General features: G+C 35.9%; 1 protein-coding gene across 1 annotated transcript; it reads left to right on the top strand.

Moving 5' to 3' along the window:
- The first annotated feature begins 4303 nt into the window (after positions 1-4303).
- On the top strand, positions 4304-5362 carry LOC145667692 (histone-lysine N-methyltransferase SETMAR-like). Its single transcript, XM_081735151.1, has one exon. The coding sequence runs from the start codon at positions 4304-4306 to the stop codon at positions 5360-5362; it is 1059 nt and encodes a 352-aa protein (XP_081591277.1).
- The last annotated feature ends 10404 nt before the right edge of the window (positions 5363-15766 follow it).

Below are 15766 nucleotides of genomic sequence, written 5' to 3'. Positions count from 1 at the left end.
TCATCACCATATTATAGTTCGTTTGCAAGCCTATCGTAAAAATTTCAGGGAGGCGGCCCCCTAGACCCCCCGTGGATACGGTCTGCTTGGGGGAAATAACTAGGTTGGGCAAAACCCGGTTTTTATAAAAAAAAAACGGAAACCGGTTTCTGGAAAAAACGAAATCCGAAAAACCGACATTTCGGTTTTCTCAAACCGGTTTCGGTTTTCTTCAAAGCGGTTCGGTTTTCACCGAAACTGGTTTCGGTGAAAACTTTCGGAGAATATATAAAACTATTTCTGTGGAAACGGAATCGGTTTCTGGAGAACAACGAAACACTAGTCTGGCCAGAAATAGACCTCCACAGAACTTTCTTGGTTACCTTTATATATGAGTACATATTAACCAAATTAATTTATTGAGGCCGTTAAATTTGAGAGGAATAAAGTTAAAACACTATCCACAAGTTTCATATTTCAAACACATATACACGATATACTATCGTACTCAAAATGTGCTTCCATGTGGTTTTAATTTTATAAACTAAACTATATTAAGTTCTAAAATAAAAACCAGACACTCACAATAAAATGTTTCCCTAACGACGAATGAGATGTATGGGAAATTTTATACCGAAGCAAAAATGATTTATATCTATTTCTTGGTTTATGATAGTTTTCTGGCTTGCCAATTCAAGTGTAAACAACTCGTAAAACACATACTATGTCAAGATGGGCTATAACTTTCAGGCATTTCGTAAGGTGATTAGGCAACCAATTCGGCACCTGTGACATGTTGAGTTGCATAACTTACACTTGATGGGAAGCAATCAAGATAGCCGACCCCGGACTGAACATAGAACTAACAACTACTGAATGTTGTAAAGGCACTTTTTAATTGTAGAATCAATTAGAGAAAAACAAGCTTGTACTTGAATAAGAAAATCATAAAAGGTCAAAAAAGTAAAATTTTCCATTTTTCCTAATATCATTTTTCAGCCATTCGCTTTACGTATCATTCATATACTTACATTAAACCAATCTCTAAATATAGGTTCGATTGAAAATTGCAGGATGCTACTGATATTCAACTTCTCAAACCTTATTTCGGTATTAAAGAGATGTGAAAATTTTCCTGATCTTGCAAGTATCTTATGTTCCTTGTAATATTAGTATAGTCTTTATGTTGAGCAAATCAATACGCAGTGTATAATAATATAAATATGAAAGAAAGAAATCTAAATCACGTCAACACATTATAATAATTATGAACTTTTCAAATGCAATAATTAGTACAATAGTGATCAGTGCCATAGCCAGAAACATCATGGAGGACGATAATAATTGCCATTACGAAAAAAGCACGCTTGCCCACACACCGATAAATACACCAAGCATTATGTGGCATCGCCGGCTAAAGTGTGGGCCATATAGTTGGCCAGAATACTTCATACCCGGGTTTCTTGCGACACGAAGTTTAGTATTTTTTTCAGTACATACAAATAAAGCGAATTCCAGGAGAGACAGATAAGAGAGAAATTACTTTTAGTTTTCTTAATTTACACAATATTGAAATACTAATGACTTTTGCTAAGTAGTACTAAATTAAAATTCCTCGCGCTACAGCTCACGAAAGCTGTGGCCAGTTAGATAGCTCACGTTCAACTGGGTGATGCTTGGCCAGCTCATCGGTTCCCAGGTGCCATTATTTTTGGCTTTCTGGATTCGAGTTCACTACCTTTTGGTTCAGACAGCTCTCTAATTGCCGCATGATGTTTGGTATTTACCGGAATAAATTTAGTGCTTCCACTGAAAATAGAACTAGAATCATGCACACCGAGGCTCACATTAACAATTCAGCTAAATATAATAATAATAATAATAATAATAATAATAATAATAATAATAATAATAATAATAATAATAATAATAATAATAATAATAATAATAATAATAATAATAATAATAATAATAATACGATAAGTTACAACTCTTCTTCGGAGTAGCTGGACTGTCTGTAGCTAATTTCCTGCCACTTCCTCGATTCCACGTCGATATAGGCAAAGAAATCGGTCACTGCTATTTCCACCTCCTGACGGTTGGTGAAGAATCCTGATTATGGAAAGTGCGCCGTGGACAATAGTAATCCGAAGGGGCAAGGTCAGGATGCCGAGTGTGGCATTACTTTGATGGTATCAAGTTTTTCCAGTTTTTTGTTCCGTTTCTCGAGCCAAGTGTGGTTTTACGATCTCCTGTTGAACCAGGGCGCGTTTTCAGTTCACCCATGCGGGATATTTTTGGTGTAGTGTAGCATACATCCGCTCTAATTACTTGGAATAAAGGTCAGCGTTGATGATAAGAGCATTAGAATGAGCTCGAAGCGATACCCTCTCGTAGTTCCACCACACAGAGAACATGATTTTATGGTGGAAACGGCCATCACATAGATTTTGCAGCAGTTGTCGGTATACATTACTCTTCTCTGGATCTGGACTGAGGTCAACTCAGGTGGCACAATGTAGCAGCTTCTGATGGTTTTCCCGAATTCGAAAAGGTGACACATCACAGTAGACTGGGACATGCCGACTTACTTTGACAATTGTTGTGTGCTGATAGATGGGTTTTCCTCAATGGTGCATCGTATAACTTCAGAATCTGTTACCAGGAGCGGTCGGACCTTGACTGATCTTCGAAACTATTAGAACCTCACGAAATATCTGGAATCAACAAAACAAGTTCCTGTGCTGTGGTTCATTGCATCTTCCCCTTTCGCATGACAATTGATTTAGGTTGTTACCGCAGCGTTATGCCCTAGTTGGAATTCACACAGTAACAGTTCATGTATTAGATTCCGTTGAGCACTCTTCGTCACTGCCACCATCGGTGCCGACTTTCCAAAATTTGTGTGAGTGCATATCAATGGCGGAACCTACTAGCCTATATGTTTCCAGAGAAGTCTCGATATTTGATTGATTTATTTTTAGTTAAAATCTTTCATGAACAGTGTCATAAAGAGATGTGCTGTGATAAAGTAAAATATACCGGTACTTATAGATAAGTTGGGACTGCCTTAGCTCAGTCGGCAACACGGCTGACTTAAACGCAAGACAAACGGGTTCAAACTAAAAATCTTGTGGATGCGTCGCACCCACTAGATTATTTGTGTGGGTGTCGGTGCCCCGGAGCACCGGTGTAGTCGACGCTCATGATTGCAACTAAAAAGTGACTGAAGATATTCACGAAGTGGCGGCCTGCGTGTTAAATAGTCCGCATACCACGCTACTTCTTGGGCCAGTTTTGTCTTGTACTTGCAGTACATCACAGCGGAAACACGCGCCTACTGTTTCGGTGTGCAAATATTACAAGACTTGTGATTACTATTATTATTATTATTATTATTATTATTATTATTATTATTATTATTATTATTATTATTATTATTATTATTATTATTATTATTATTAATAATAATAATAATAATAATAATAATAATAATAATATAAATAATATGTATGCAGTCTATGCATGGTGAGTTATTAATGCTTTCACATCCTGAAACAAGACTTTCGGTTCAATATTAATATGTAAAAGTCCACTCCCTCTGAAAAAGCCATGGGCCACTCCAACAAAAATTCGCTGGGTACACCCTTGCTACTCATTCTCTATTTTGAATTTCTGACCGTAAGTTTTTATATAAAATTAAATACCGAGGTATATCTCGACCATTTGAATTAATTCCCAATGTGTAACTTTATGTTTTCAGATTTTCGGTTACGGAATCTTTGATTGGATGTAGATTAGAATATCCTCGTGCACAGTGATGTAAAGAAGAAGTTTTTGTCACATAAAGTAGCAGTACCAGCGTCTACGATCTCGTCCTCACACAACTAATATATAAAAATAAAACTGATTTTGTGGATGATCGAACCAAGGGAAAATGGAAGCTCATTTGATAATAATTTTGGAATATAACTATCACCTAAATCAAAATAGTCAGTGCTAGAGTGCTTACCTCTGGTGTGTGGGGTTCCTGGTTCTATCTTTGGTCAAGTAAGTTTGTGAGGGACAACATCGTGTCTGTGCGTTTCTCTCGGGATACTCCCGTTTCCTCCCGTTCCCTTGTCATTCCACCAATTCTTCCATCATTATTCACTTACCTTAATCATCTGTCTCCTTTAGCCTAAAAGGCATAATCGTGGGACGTTAACCTGAAAGATTTCATTTCATAAATCGAACTTAGTGTGTAATGGCTAATGTCCCTGTATGTTGGGTGCAGGAATATTGTTGATACGTGTTTCCGTTTTGCAGGCATAACGAGTGAAAGATGGCGTTCAAGATCCCCAATCCGTCCAAACAGGACCAGCGTGCCGTCATCCAGTGTCTGAGTGCAGAAGGTTGTCAACCAGCTGAAGTGTTTTGGCGTATGAAAGACGTGTATGGTGATGCATGCGTCTCCAAAACAGTGGTGGACTGGGCCAGAATGTTTCGGAAGGGGCGTGAACAAACCACTGATTATCCCCGTCCTGGTCAAGTCCATGTTGTTGCCACAGGAGACACGCGTGAAAAGGTAAATGCGGCTATAGCTGCGGATAGACGCATTAGTATTCAATCTATAGTGAACGAGTTAAACATGAGTTATGATACTGATCAGAAAATTGTGAAAGATCTGGGGTATCTTAAAGTGTGCGCGCAGTGGATCCCCAGGGTGTTGACGAAAGACCAAAAGTTGGAGCGTATGAGTTGCACCATTGAACATTTGTCACGTTACCATTTGGAAGATAACGACTTTTTGCTGGGCATTGTTGCTGAGGATGAAACTTGGTGGTGCCATCATTTTGAACCGAGTTCAAAGTCTTCCAGTATGCAGTGGAAAAACCTCTCATCTCCACGTCCCAAAAAGTTCAAGACGCAACCGTCTGCGGGGAAAGTTATGGTGTCTGTGTTCTTTGATTGTCATGGACCATTATTGCTCGACTTCAAGGAACCAGGACAGTCCAACAACGCCGCACGCTACTGTCAGACCTTGACACAGTTACGGAGAGCCATCAAAAACAAAAATCCTGGTTTATTGACCGCTGGAGTCATTGTGTTGCATGACAACGCGCGTCCACACATTGCAAATCAAGTGCAGAATTTGTTTCAACGATTCAAGTGGGAAATGTTACAACACCCGCCCTGCAGCCCTGACCTTTCACCTTGTGACTTTCACATCTTTGGGCCTCTAAAGAAGGCATTGAAAGGTCAGAGATTTCAGTCTGACGATAAGGTTCAGGACGCTGTGCGTGATTGGTTTGATAGTCAACCGTCCAAATTTTACATGGACGGCATTTGTAAGTTAGTGACACAGTGGGACAAGTGCCTCAACGTTCATGGTGACTTCTGACAAGTATCCGCTCGAAATAAAATTTATTTCATGAATTATGACCACCGAACGGATTTCACTTGATCGCTCCTTATATATGAATATTGTATGAAAGCAATAATGCCAATTAAATGATCACTGAAGTTATAATTCGTGCGGATAACGCAATAGAATACGATGTTACTTGAGAGCAAGATTGCCAAATAAAGGGTTAAAGGGGCTGTAATTTGTGCAAAAATTTGCGTATCTCACGAGCCCGTCAAAATTTCCTGATCGTTGTGTGCAGTTTGTTTCCGCGAGTCCCTGTTATTTGTCGTTCATTTCGTGTTCATCGCCTTTGAACGCTTAAGACCGGGTCTTTCTATGTACCTGGAAATCTGACGGAAAACTGGTCTTTCACTATCTGCCGTGTACTCACCATGCTCACGAAATTGTATTTAACGAAAACGAATACCATTTTGAGCGCACACAGAGAGTGAGTTTCAATCGTTCAAAGGCGATTAACACACAATGAAGAGTAAAAAACCAGACACACACTTTTGTCTCAAGATCAGCAGCCTTCCTCGCTCGCGAAAGCAAATTGCATACAACGCAGGACTACCAACCTTTGTAGAAAATACTACTCACAATGTACGGAATACAATCATATGACCGTGTTTATATCGGTGTATAGTTATTTTTCGAACGCACTGTACTGCATCGTTATCCAGGATGTGTGCTTGCTTACAGAAAACTAATTAGGTACGCAAAATGAACTAATTTTACCACTTACTCTGGGTCAAGATGATTGTAAAGCTTAAATTTTATTCAACTGTCCCCATTTTTTTTTTTTAAATAACAAATGAAATTTATATATTTTACTTTTCTTATCCCCATAAACAAACTTTCAGCAAATGCCAAATCGACCATTTTAACATTTTGGTACGCATTCCTTTATGAATTGTAAACACATCACACAATAGCCGCTGTAAATATCAGAGGACAATAGCAATGATCTACTTAAAAATTACAGCTTCTTAGAAACTGAACGAATAGTTCGAGAAAGGAAAAAAAGTCCCTCACAACAACAAAAAAGTGTTTGTTCATTTTGTAATCAGTTTTAAAACCAAGAGCGTCTTTCCTAAGCATAACAAACCTATGACATTTCACTTGGTTACATCTCGACATTCAAGAAACAAACAAAAGTCACGCTATGACAACAAGTAATGTTTCTTTTATGATTAAGGATAACTACGTGCATCCATACATGTGTTCATAAAAAAAAGGAGTAAATGGCGCAGCTATTCAGAAACAAAAACAGGAAAAAATGTGCTGTATTTTTTTTTTTTTTTTTAATGAAAAACATGCATTGACGTTTCAGAGGAGTTGTTATAAACTTACATTTAAAAAAGAAGAAATCGTAGTATATATTTTCTCATTGTATTATACGAGAATCCTGTACATATTTTGCTACCCTTAAAATAAACAGTTCCGTGAAAAAAGATGTTAAGAGATGACGTAGTTAGATCAAAGAAGGAAATGGTAGTGCAGATTTCTCAAGATAAGCTGACGCTGCTCTTATGTATACACGTGTCTTTGGTTGAATCCAGAATATATATGCAAAGTACACTCATGTCCAAAATTATTGTCGCATGTCTTTAAATATGTTGTTGTAGGAGTATAATTTGATAACGAATTCGCCCGGTATTTCTTACAATGTTAGTATGTGTATAATCGGCAAAGACATGTATGTGGCAAATTTCATGTCAAAAGAGCAGTTAATAAGAACAATAAAACAAAAATAAAATTTTCTTGTCCATTTAGCAACATTTTGTTTTACCCATTCTAATTTTCGTATTTATAATTCTTTTTTTTAATGAAATTTACCACAAATATACATTTCCCGATTATACACATAGTATCAGTATTAAAAGTACCCTGCAAAATCATTATCAAATTATATTCTTACAAGTAGACAGTTATAGATATGCGACAATCATTTTGTACATGAGTGTACCTATCTTTCTGGAAAATAACATTTTTATATCATATTATGCAAATAAGTAGGGGAAGGCGTTGTACTTGTGAACACTTCTAGAGTTTTCGAAATTTTGGTGCTAATATTCAGCACTTTTCCCCCAATTTTTGTCGTATATTTGAAGTGCCATCTCTTTGCTATCAGATAGGATGATTTTTAAACGTGTTACATAATTACAGTATCTTTTATAGGATATAATAAGAACATATCCGTTTTGTTCACAGGTACATTATAGTCATGTACCATTGAACAGACCCTCTTGTACCTTTGAACAAAGTGATAATTACAACGTTTCTGAGGCAATAATTTAAAAAGAAGCCACAATTTTTTCTAGTTATAAATTGCAATAGAAGTAGTGATGAGCAAATGCAAGACCAAGACCAAGACCGGGGTGGTCTTGGTCTTGGTCTTGGTCTTGCACATCCAGTCTTGGTCTTGCACTGGAATCCTTGGTCTTGGTCTTGCACACCCAGTCTTGGTCTTGGTCTTGCATGCAAGAGTCTTGCAAGTCTTGCATTTAAGAAATCTCAAGCTTTTCATAGGTAAATTTTACTAAAGATATAAGTGATAATAAACTCTACAATGCGCCAATAGTAACGGAAATACAACGCATGTTTCTAAATGTAATATAGTCTAACTTTGTGTAAGTATCATGATAGTGTACAACATAGGTGATGACCTTTCCTTTTTTTAATGGGTGCCCACGCTTCACTACTTGTAAGATATGCCTAAATCACAACGTTTCGTAATCTGTTTATATTTTTTAACAGATCCAACACTCCACTGGTTCCCAAACTGGGGAGGCTATCCCTGAGACGCATGAAAGAAAATCAAGACGGCACAGATTATTGAAATACCATGAATTGCAAAATTATTTCTACACTCTAAAGGCGTTAGATTTTTCTTTTCAACCACGATTAGCTAATCCTTGTATTAATCAAATTTCCAATTAAATATTGAGATGTTGTTTTACTGATTCAAATATGTACTCTATGAAGCAGAAACATTGACATTACGCAAAAGTGATGAAAACATTGCAGGCTTTCGATGAAGAAAGAGGAGATAATTAGCTGTGTTGAACGGACAACGAGAGAGAAGGTTTTTAAAAAAATTAGCAGTAGGGGAAAAAAATAGAAAAAAATAGATATTGTTAAGAGGAGGAAGGGGTACAGGTTAGGATATTGGCTGAGGAGGAACTGTATTATGAGGGACGTGCTGGAGGGTATTGTGGATGGAAAGAGAGGGAGGGAGCGAAGGAGACTAGTTGAAGGAAGGTATTGAAACAGAATATTGCTGCGTCAAGACGAAGAGACTAGCTGAGGACCACCGAACGTCGAAGCTTCTCAGTTGCAGCAAGTAACCTGCCAATAATGGCAGAATAGCTATTATGAAGATGATGATATATTTAGCAATATTGACTAAAAAAGAGAGAGAGAAAATTAAAATAATAATTATTATAATCAAACCTCTTAATATTTTACAATATTTTGAGTGAAAACTGAAAACGATTCAACTGTCTATTGTCTATATTCAATCTATATAAATACTTTTGACCTGTATTGGAAATACAAAATAACGGCATCAAACGCCAAGTTATTTGAAGTCTCACTTTTGAATATGGATTACTAACATAAATTACCCACTTCGTTGGGTTAAACTTAATAATAATAATAATAATAATAATAATAATAATAATAATAATAATAATAATAATAATAATAATAATAATAATAATAATAATAATAATAATAATAATAATAATATAGTAGTAATAATAATATATTTCGTTAGTCAGTCACTTTTTACTTTTAGTAAAGCGCTCTCTAATATCAGCCATTTTCGATTATTTTTATATTTCTCTCCCCTCCTCCTCCCCAAGTTGCTGGGCTGAATTTGAATTTAAACGGCATCAGAAGTGTCACTGTTCGTCTCAGAGACCCCCAAAACTAAGGATCCGGCACTAATATCGGTCATTTTCAATAAACTTATATCTCCTTCATCCCCATGTTGCGAGGTACGGCATCGGAAGCGTCATTGTTCATCCCAATGACCTCGAAAACCATGAGTTCGACATTGATAATGGTAATTTTTGATAATTTTATATATCTTCCTCTCCCAAGTTGCGGTGCTGAATTTGCATTTAAACGGGATCGGAAGTATCACTGTTCACCTTAGCGACGCCGAAAACTATGGATTCGACACTAATATTTGGTCATTTTTGATCATTATTATGTATCTCCCTCTCTCCGAATTACGAGGCTGAGTTTGGTCGTAAACGGTATCGGAAGTTGCAGTATTCAACTCAGAGAACTGGAAAACTATGGATTCGATAATAATATTTATCATTTTCGATCGTTTTTATATATATTCTCTTCCCTCCACCAAGCTACGGGCTGAACTTTGATTTAAATAGCATCGGAAGTGTCACTGTTTATCTCAGCGACCCCAAAAACTATTGACTCCATTTTAATATCAGTCATTTTCGATCACTTTTAAATATATTTAATTCCCCCTCCCCTAATCTGCACCGTCAAAGTGATATGACAGAAACCACCTCAGGTCCGATCCTCATCTATGTCGAATAATTTGATTGAGATCGATTGGCTGGTTCAAGAGTGATGAAGTCACAAAGACAGCACTTACATTTTTATTTTTTACATATATATATATATATATATATATATATATATATATATATATATATATATATACACACCCTCTCCGTCCCCTACGTTGCACCGTCAAAGTGAAATGATAAAAATCGCTCCAGGCCTGATGTTCGGGTGTTTCAAAAGTTATATATATATATATATATATATATATATATATATATATATATATATATATATATATATATATATATATATATATATATATCCCTCTCCCCTCCTCCTCCCCTAGGTTCTGCCATCAAAATGAGACAAACTCTAAATACCTTTTCAGGACCGAACCTCATACATGTTAAAAATTTGATTGAGATCGGTTCAAGAGTTATTAAGTCACAAACTTAGTCATTTTTATTTTTATTTATATTGATTTTTGTACATCTCCCCCTCCTCCTCCTCCTCTACATTGCTCCTCAAAGTGAACCGACAGTTTACATTCCACGATTGAACCTCAAATATGTTAAAAATATGATCGAGATTGGTCGTTTGTTTCAAGAGTTATTAAGTTTTATTTATTATTTTATAACTCCCCCTTCCCCAGCCCCCAAGTTTTACCGTCAAAGTGAAATCATGAAAACACTCGCAGGCCTAAACCTAATGTTGAAAATTTGATCGAGATCGGTCGGCTGGTTCAAGAGATTAGGAGTCACAAAAATAGTCACTTTCAATTTTATAATATAAATTTATTGTTGTAGTATAATGTTATATCGTTCAATCCTCGATGTGCCGTATACCTAAGGAGGCTAAAAGTTATATTAATAAACAATTATTCAATGTATAAGCATCCGCGCATGAAATCAAACTTGCGGTCACATGCACTAAGTTTTTGTCAATGTCATGAAAATGTTATTTCGATATTAGTTTTAAGAGCACACATTGAAAATTTCCAACAGATACTTGAGTCTCGGAGCCAAGGCCATACCCAAGTAGTCGACACCTATGGTACGGTATTACCGATGTTACATACTACATTTCTCTTTAGTTTTGGAAGAACAGCACTAATATGCTTTGAAATGAAATGAAGTATCTAGTTTAACGTCCCACGATTATGCACCAAGGCTACGGGGACAGTGATGATAAGAAATGACTGAAATGGTGGAATGAAGGTGAGAAACGACTGAAATGGTGGAAACGAAAAAATACCGAGAAAACCCATGCACACGGTGTTTGTCCACCAAAAAAGCTCACATGGTGCGAGATGACACCTGTGTGGCTTGAAAACGAGTAATATCTACAGAAAACGCGAACAAGCAATTCAGAAAACGACATTCTGTTGCTATAAGCTACAGGGGCAAATCGACTCACACGGATTGCATAAACTACTGGGAACACATACACTCCAGCAGCATTTTTACTGAAGCCAAGAAATCCATCTTCTTTTTTACATTATATAAAAAAATCAAGTAGTGCCCGTACTTGTGCAAGACTCTTGCGCAAGAGTCTTGGTCTTGGTCTTGGTCTTGCAGATATGGTCTTGGTCTTGGTCTTGCAACCCTGGTCTTGGTCTTGGTCTTGCATTGGTATTCCTGGTCTTGGTCTTCGTCTTGCATGCAAGACTCTTGTAAAAACTGCAAGACCAAGACTCTTGCGCTCATCACTAAACAAAAGGTTTAGCTATAAAAAGTTCTCCAGAATTGAAATTTTTATTAATTAAATTAAAAATTGAAGAGAAGTTCGAACATAAACTTGTGAACAATAATGTTGAGCATATACAACATAACCTTATATGTTATAAAATAAGTGAATATTTAGAAACTACTTAAAATCATGATTAATAACTTTATATCCTAACCTAACCTATATAAAATATATAAATTGTTTTAACTACTTATATTGTGTAGATTTAAATAGTATTATTTATCGTTCAAAGGTACACGATGCATTAATGTTCATAGGTACAAGAGGGTCACCATTACGAGATAAAGTTCTCCACTAGCTTAAATATTGAACAGAAGTTAAAACTAAAAATATTACTGTATTCACCTATGATTCTACCCCAAGTTTGGACAAATAAATATCACAAGTCGCGAAAACCGAAGAGCAAAAAACTCAAAAGGTAACTACAAAAAATCTTCGTTTTGAGGGTGAAAAAATTAAAAGGATCATTACTCGGCACAATACTCATTCAACAACAGCCAAACACATTTGTAGTGCTTTTTTTTTTTTTCATTAATCTTTCAAACGAATTTTAATCACTGCACCTAGATAGCTCTGAATTCGAGAAAAGCACAAGTGTTCAAAGGTACAACGGCTTCCCCTAACTAATGATAGCAAATAATATTTATTTTCAAAGAATGGATAATTACTTCTTCTTAACAAGATAAATAGATTAAGGACAAGATATCAACTTAGATTCAGTTCATTATTGCCAAATGTGTGACACCAGGTTCAGTCCTCAGTAAAAGCACAATAGCTTGAAAGACCTGAGAAGTGATTAAGGACACATTATAATAGAAGTTACCGTCGTTCATAATCTGGATGTTGCATAAAGCACAATGAAAGATGTTAAAATAAATAAATAAATAAATAAATAAATAAATAAATAGACGCTACAGAGAAGATGTAGACGTGTAAATGTACACGTCTAAATGTACATCAAAAACGGTACAGGAAAATCTTTACACAGACGATTGTGGCATATAAACACAACCAATTTTAGGTTTCACGATGGATGTAGTGTATAAACACAACATCTGGACAAAAGCTAGGTGTGGTTTATAAGCTTCATTTGTGTTTATTTTGTCAAATAAGTCATTCAATATCCAATCATAGGCTTGGATGGATTTTTAAAGTGTCCATTTTTCGGCTCTGAAGAAAGACTGATAGCCGTCCCTAATGGGACACTTTAGAGATGAACGTGGCATATAGACACAAACAATTGTTTCATTGTAATATATATAAACACAAAATCTGGGTGGAGAGGACAAGTGGTTTATATCCTCATTTCCATTTAATTTGTCAAATAAGCCATTCTATGTATTGCAATATAATAAAAAGTTCAGCTTGAAATGTTTTTCTTTTCCTTTCTTTTTCTTTAAATTTCTGCAGAAAGACCGATTTAAAATAGCCGTCTTTCAAGAGTTCATGACCACAAAGAAAGGATTTTTTTTAGGGGTCGGGTGGTACTCTAAGAATTATAGAAGAAAGTTTTCATACACACTAGTGAAGCTGCTTTAGCTGTATGGTAACCATATCTAAATTATCAAATAGCCGGACTTCTTTCAGTAAATGCCTGTCTTCGATAAAAATGCCAGACTGGACTTATAAATAGTACACCCTGTTTCAAAAAGAATATACGTATTTCGAATGCATATATTTATTAAACTTTAAGACATACGAATATGAAATTTTACACACATATTTATGAACCTCTGAAGTTCAAAGTTCAAATTACAGATGTTCAATATGTTCTCTATCAGCGACACGAACAATATCACATCGATACTCATCGTTTTGTCTGTTTGTTGCAAAATAATAATAATAATAACTTACAAATAGTACTTTTCAGTGTAATGCTTACAATATGTATGTAATAACATCATTTTTGCTTAATCTTCTTAGTGTGTATTGTATCAAAAATATAGCGGCTACAAAGGGAAGTAGGAGTATCAGTGGCGGCGCTACAGGGGGCGAGGAGGGGCGACCGCCACCCCAATCGCCCCTCCTTCGCCACGTAATTTTTCTATGTATACACGACTCCAAAAGTGCATTACCACCTGCGATTCTCCTTTTCCTGCACAGTCGTTGAGGTGGTTGAGAATTAGAAAGGCGTTGAACAAAACCTCAATTTTGTTACAAATATATCAGTGTGGCAAACTGCAAATAAAAGAATAAAATAAATTGTTAAGAATGACGGTTTTATTATTGAGAGGGAAATGGATGACATAAAAAGTTAAAAAATGATCTCACTTAAGCAGTTCAAACAAGATGAATGGTAAGAAATAGATAAAAGAGGAAAGCAGTTTCTTTCCTTTTTCAAAAAAACTCATAAAAAGAAAACAAGGTTTCATAATGGAAAAGTTTAATATAAAAGCCTAACAGCACAACAACAAATCATCCACAAGAAACGAAAAGACAGAAAACACAGACTAAGGGACACCATTGGCATAGCAGACTTGTGGGTCTCCCATGGAATGGTACCCTAGTTGTGAACCCAATTGTTTTAATAATAATAATAATAAATGAATTTCGGCGTGCATTTTGGTGTAAATAACCTTACAGAAACAAGCCAGTTCGTTCCAAAGAGCAGAACTGAACTTAGATGTGAATTATAGTTTCAGGTGTCAGGGTAGTGTAGGGGTAACTCCCTGGACTTACGAGTAGTATACGTTCAAAACGTAGGTTCAAGTCCTGGTCAGAAGAAAGGTTCTTTTTTCACAAAGTGATCGTTAAGAATCGAAGAGTGACTTCTTATTCTAAACGAGCAAGCCGTAAGAATGTGGAAGCTAACACCTGTATCATGGTTTACAAATGTTGATTGGGAAAGGCCAATAATAACTATGGGGGTTACTAGGACAATTCGAAACACTTAATTGGTCTGTAGTATTCACTTTTCATGTTATTGTTCTTAGAAACACTATAACTTTTGTTAAATATGTTTCGGGTAGCGTAAACGGCGGTGTATTGGTAACATCGTAGACTTCCAAACGGAAAGTTTCGGTTCGAATCCCCATCAGGTAGTATCTTTTTTTCTTCCATAAAACACTCGCTACGAACGTTGGTTGGAGAGGTTACAAGGTATCAATGGCGAGAATCCAAATAAACAGTGTGTGCGGTCTTATCATACAGAGTAATGATAAGTAGTTTTCGTATGTATGTTCATCTCTCTTTCTCTCTCCATCTTTCTTGACGTCTCTTTATCATGTCTTGCATCTTTCTCTTCTCTCTCTCTCTCTCTCTCTCTCTCTCACACACACACACACACACTTTATGTAAAGGGAATAAGTAAAGTCTTTTTTTCTGTTGGTTGCCGAGTCTCAATCGAATCACCGTGTCACTGCGATGACCCGTTTCAGCTCTAGCGTGTTCATTCTATCATTGCGAATTACAATGTTATATCCGCAATAGGTGAAATCGAGAGTGAATGTTCGGAACAGACAAATATTCAGAAATGACTGGAAAATTGCCTCCTCTTTGGTACTTCAAGGAGATTTTATTTATATTAATTTGACAAAAAGTCGTTTCCATCTACGTATGAAATGTGAAATATGCAAGATTTGCTACGTCTATAAGGAACCAACATTCAATTTTCCTTTTAAACATTTGTAACTTTTCACTATGATACAATTTGGACTTTTAATGCAGGCTCTTTCTGATATAAATTTAGCAGTAAAGTAGCACTCATTCAATTTTTCTATCTTTTCCTTTTTTTATTCAGTTTGCATTAGTAGTCTGGAATGGAAGGTATGATCTACGCTACCTACTAGGTTTATTATAATGTATTTCAGATCAATACCTTTAATGAACACTCCCGAATTTGCAACAGAACCATCGGAAAGTCAGAATGTGTGTTAAACTTTTGGCATGATCCTAGATGTGTCTCGGAACTTTTCAGTTTCACTGAAAATTTAGTATTTAATTTGACCACCAAGTTTGGTATTCATTTTGAAAGTGACTTAATGAATTTTTCAAGCATCCTTTACGTATATATCCGAATAGTGCTGACAAAAAATTAAAAAAGAAGTTATTTCTATATTACTGTTGGATTTCTGGAAACGGAATTTTATAATGTTAGCTTCTTTT

The sequence above is a fragment of the Thermobia domestica genome, chromosome 13 (assembly GCF_964235325.1).
Source record: "Thermobia domestica chromosome 13, izTheDome1.hap1.1, whole genome shotgun sequence".
Lineage (NCBI taxonomy): Eukaryota > Metazoa > Arthropoda > Insecta > Zygentoma > Lepismatidae > Thermobia > Thermobia domestica.
This window is presented reverse-complemented; position numbering and strand designations above follow the sequence as displayed.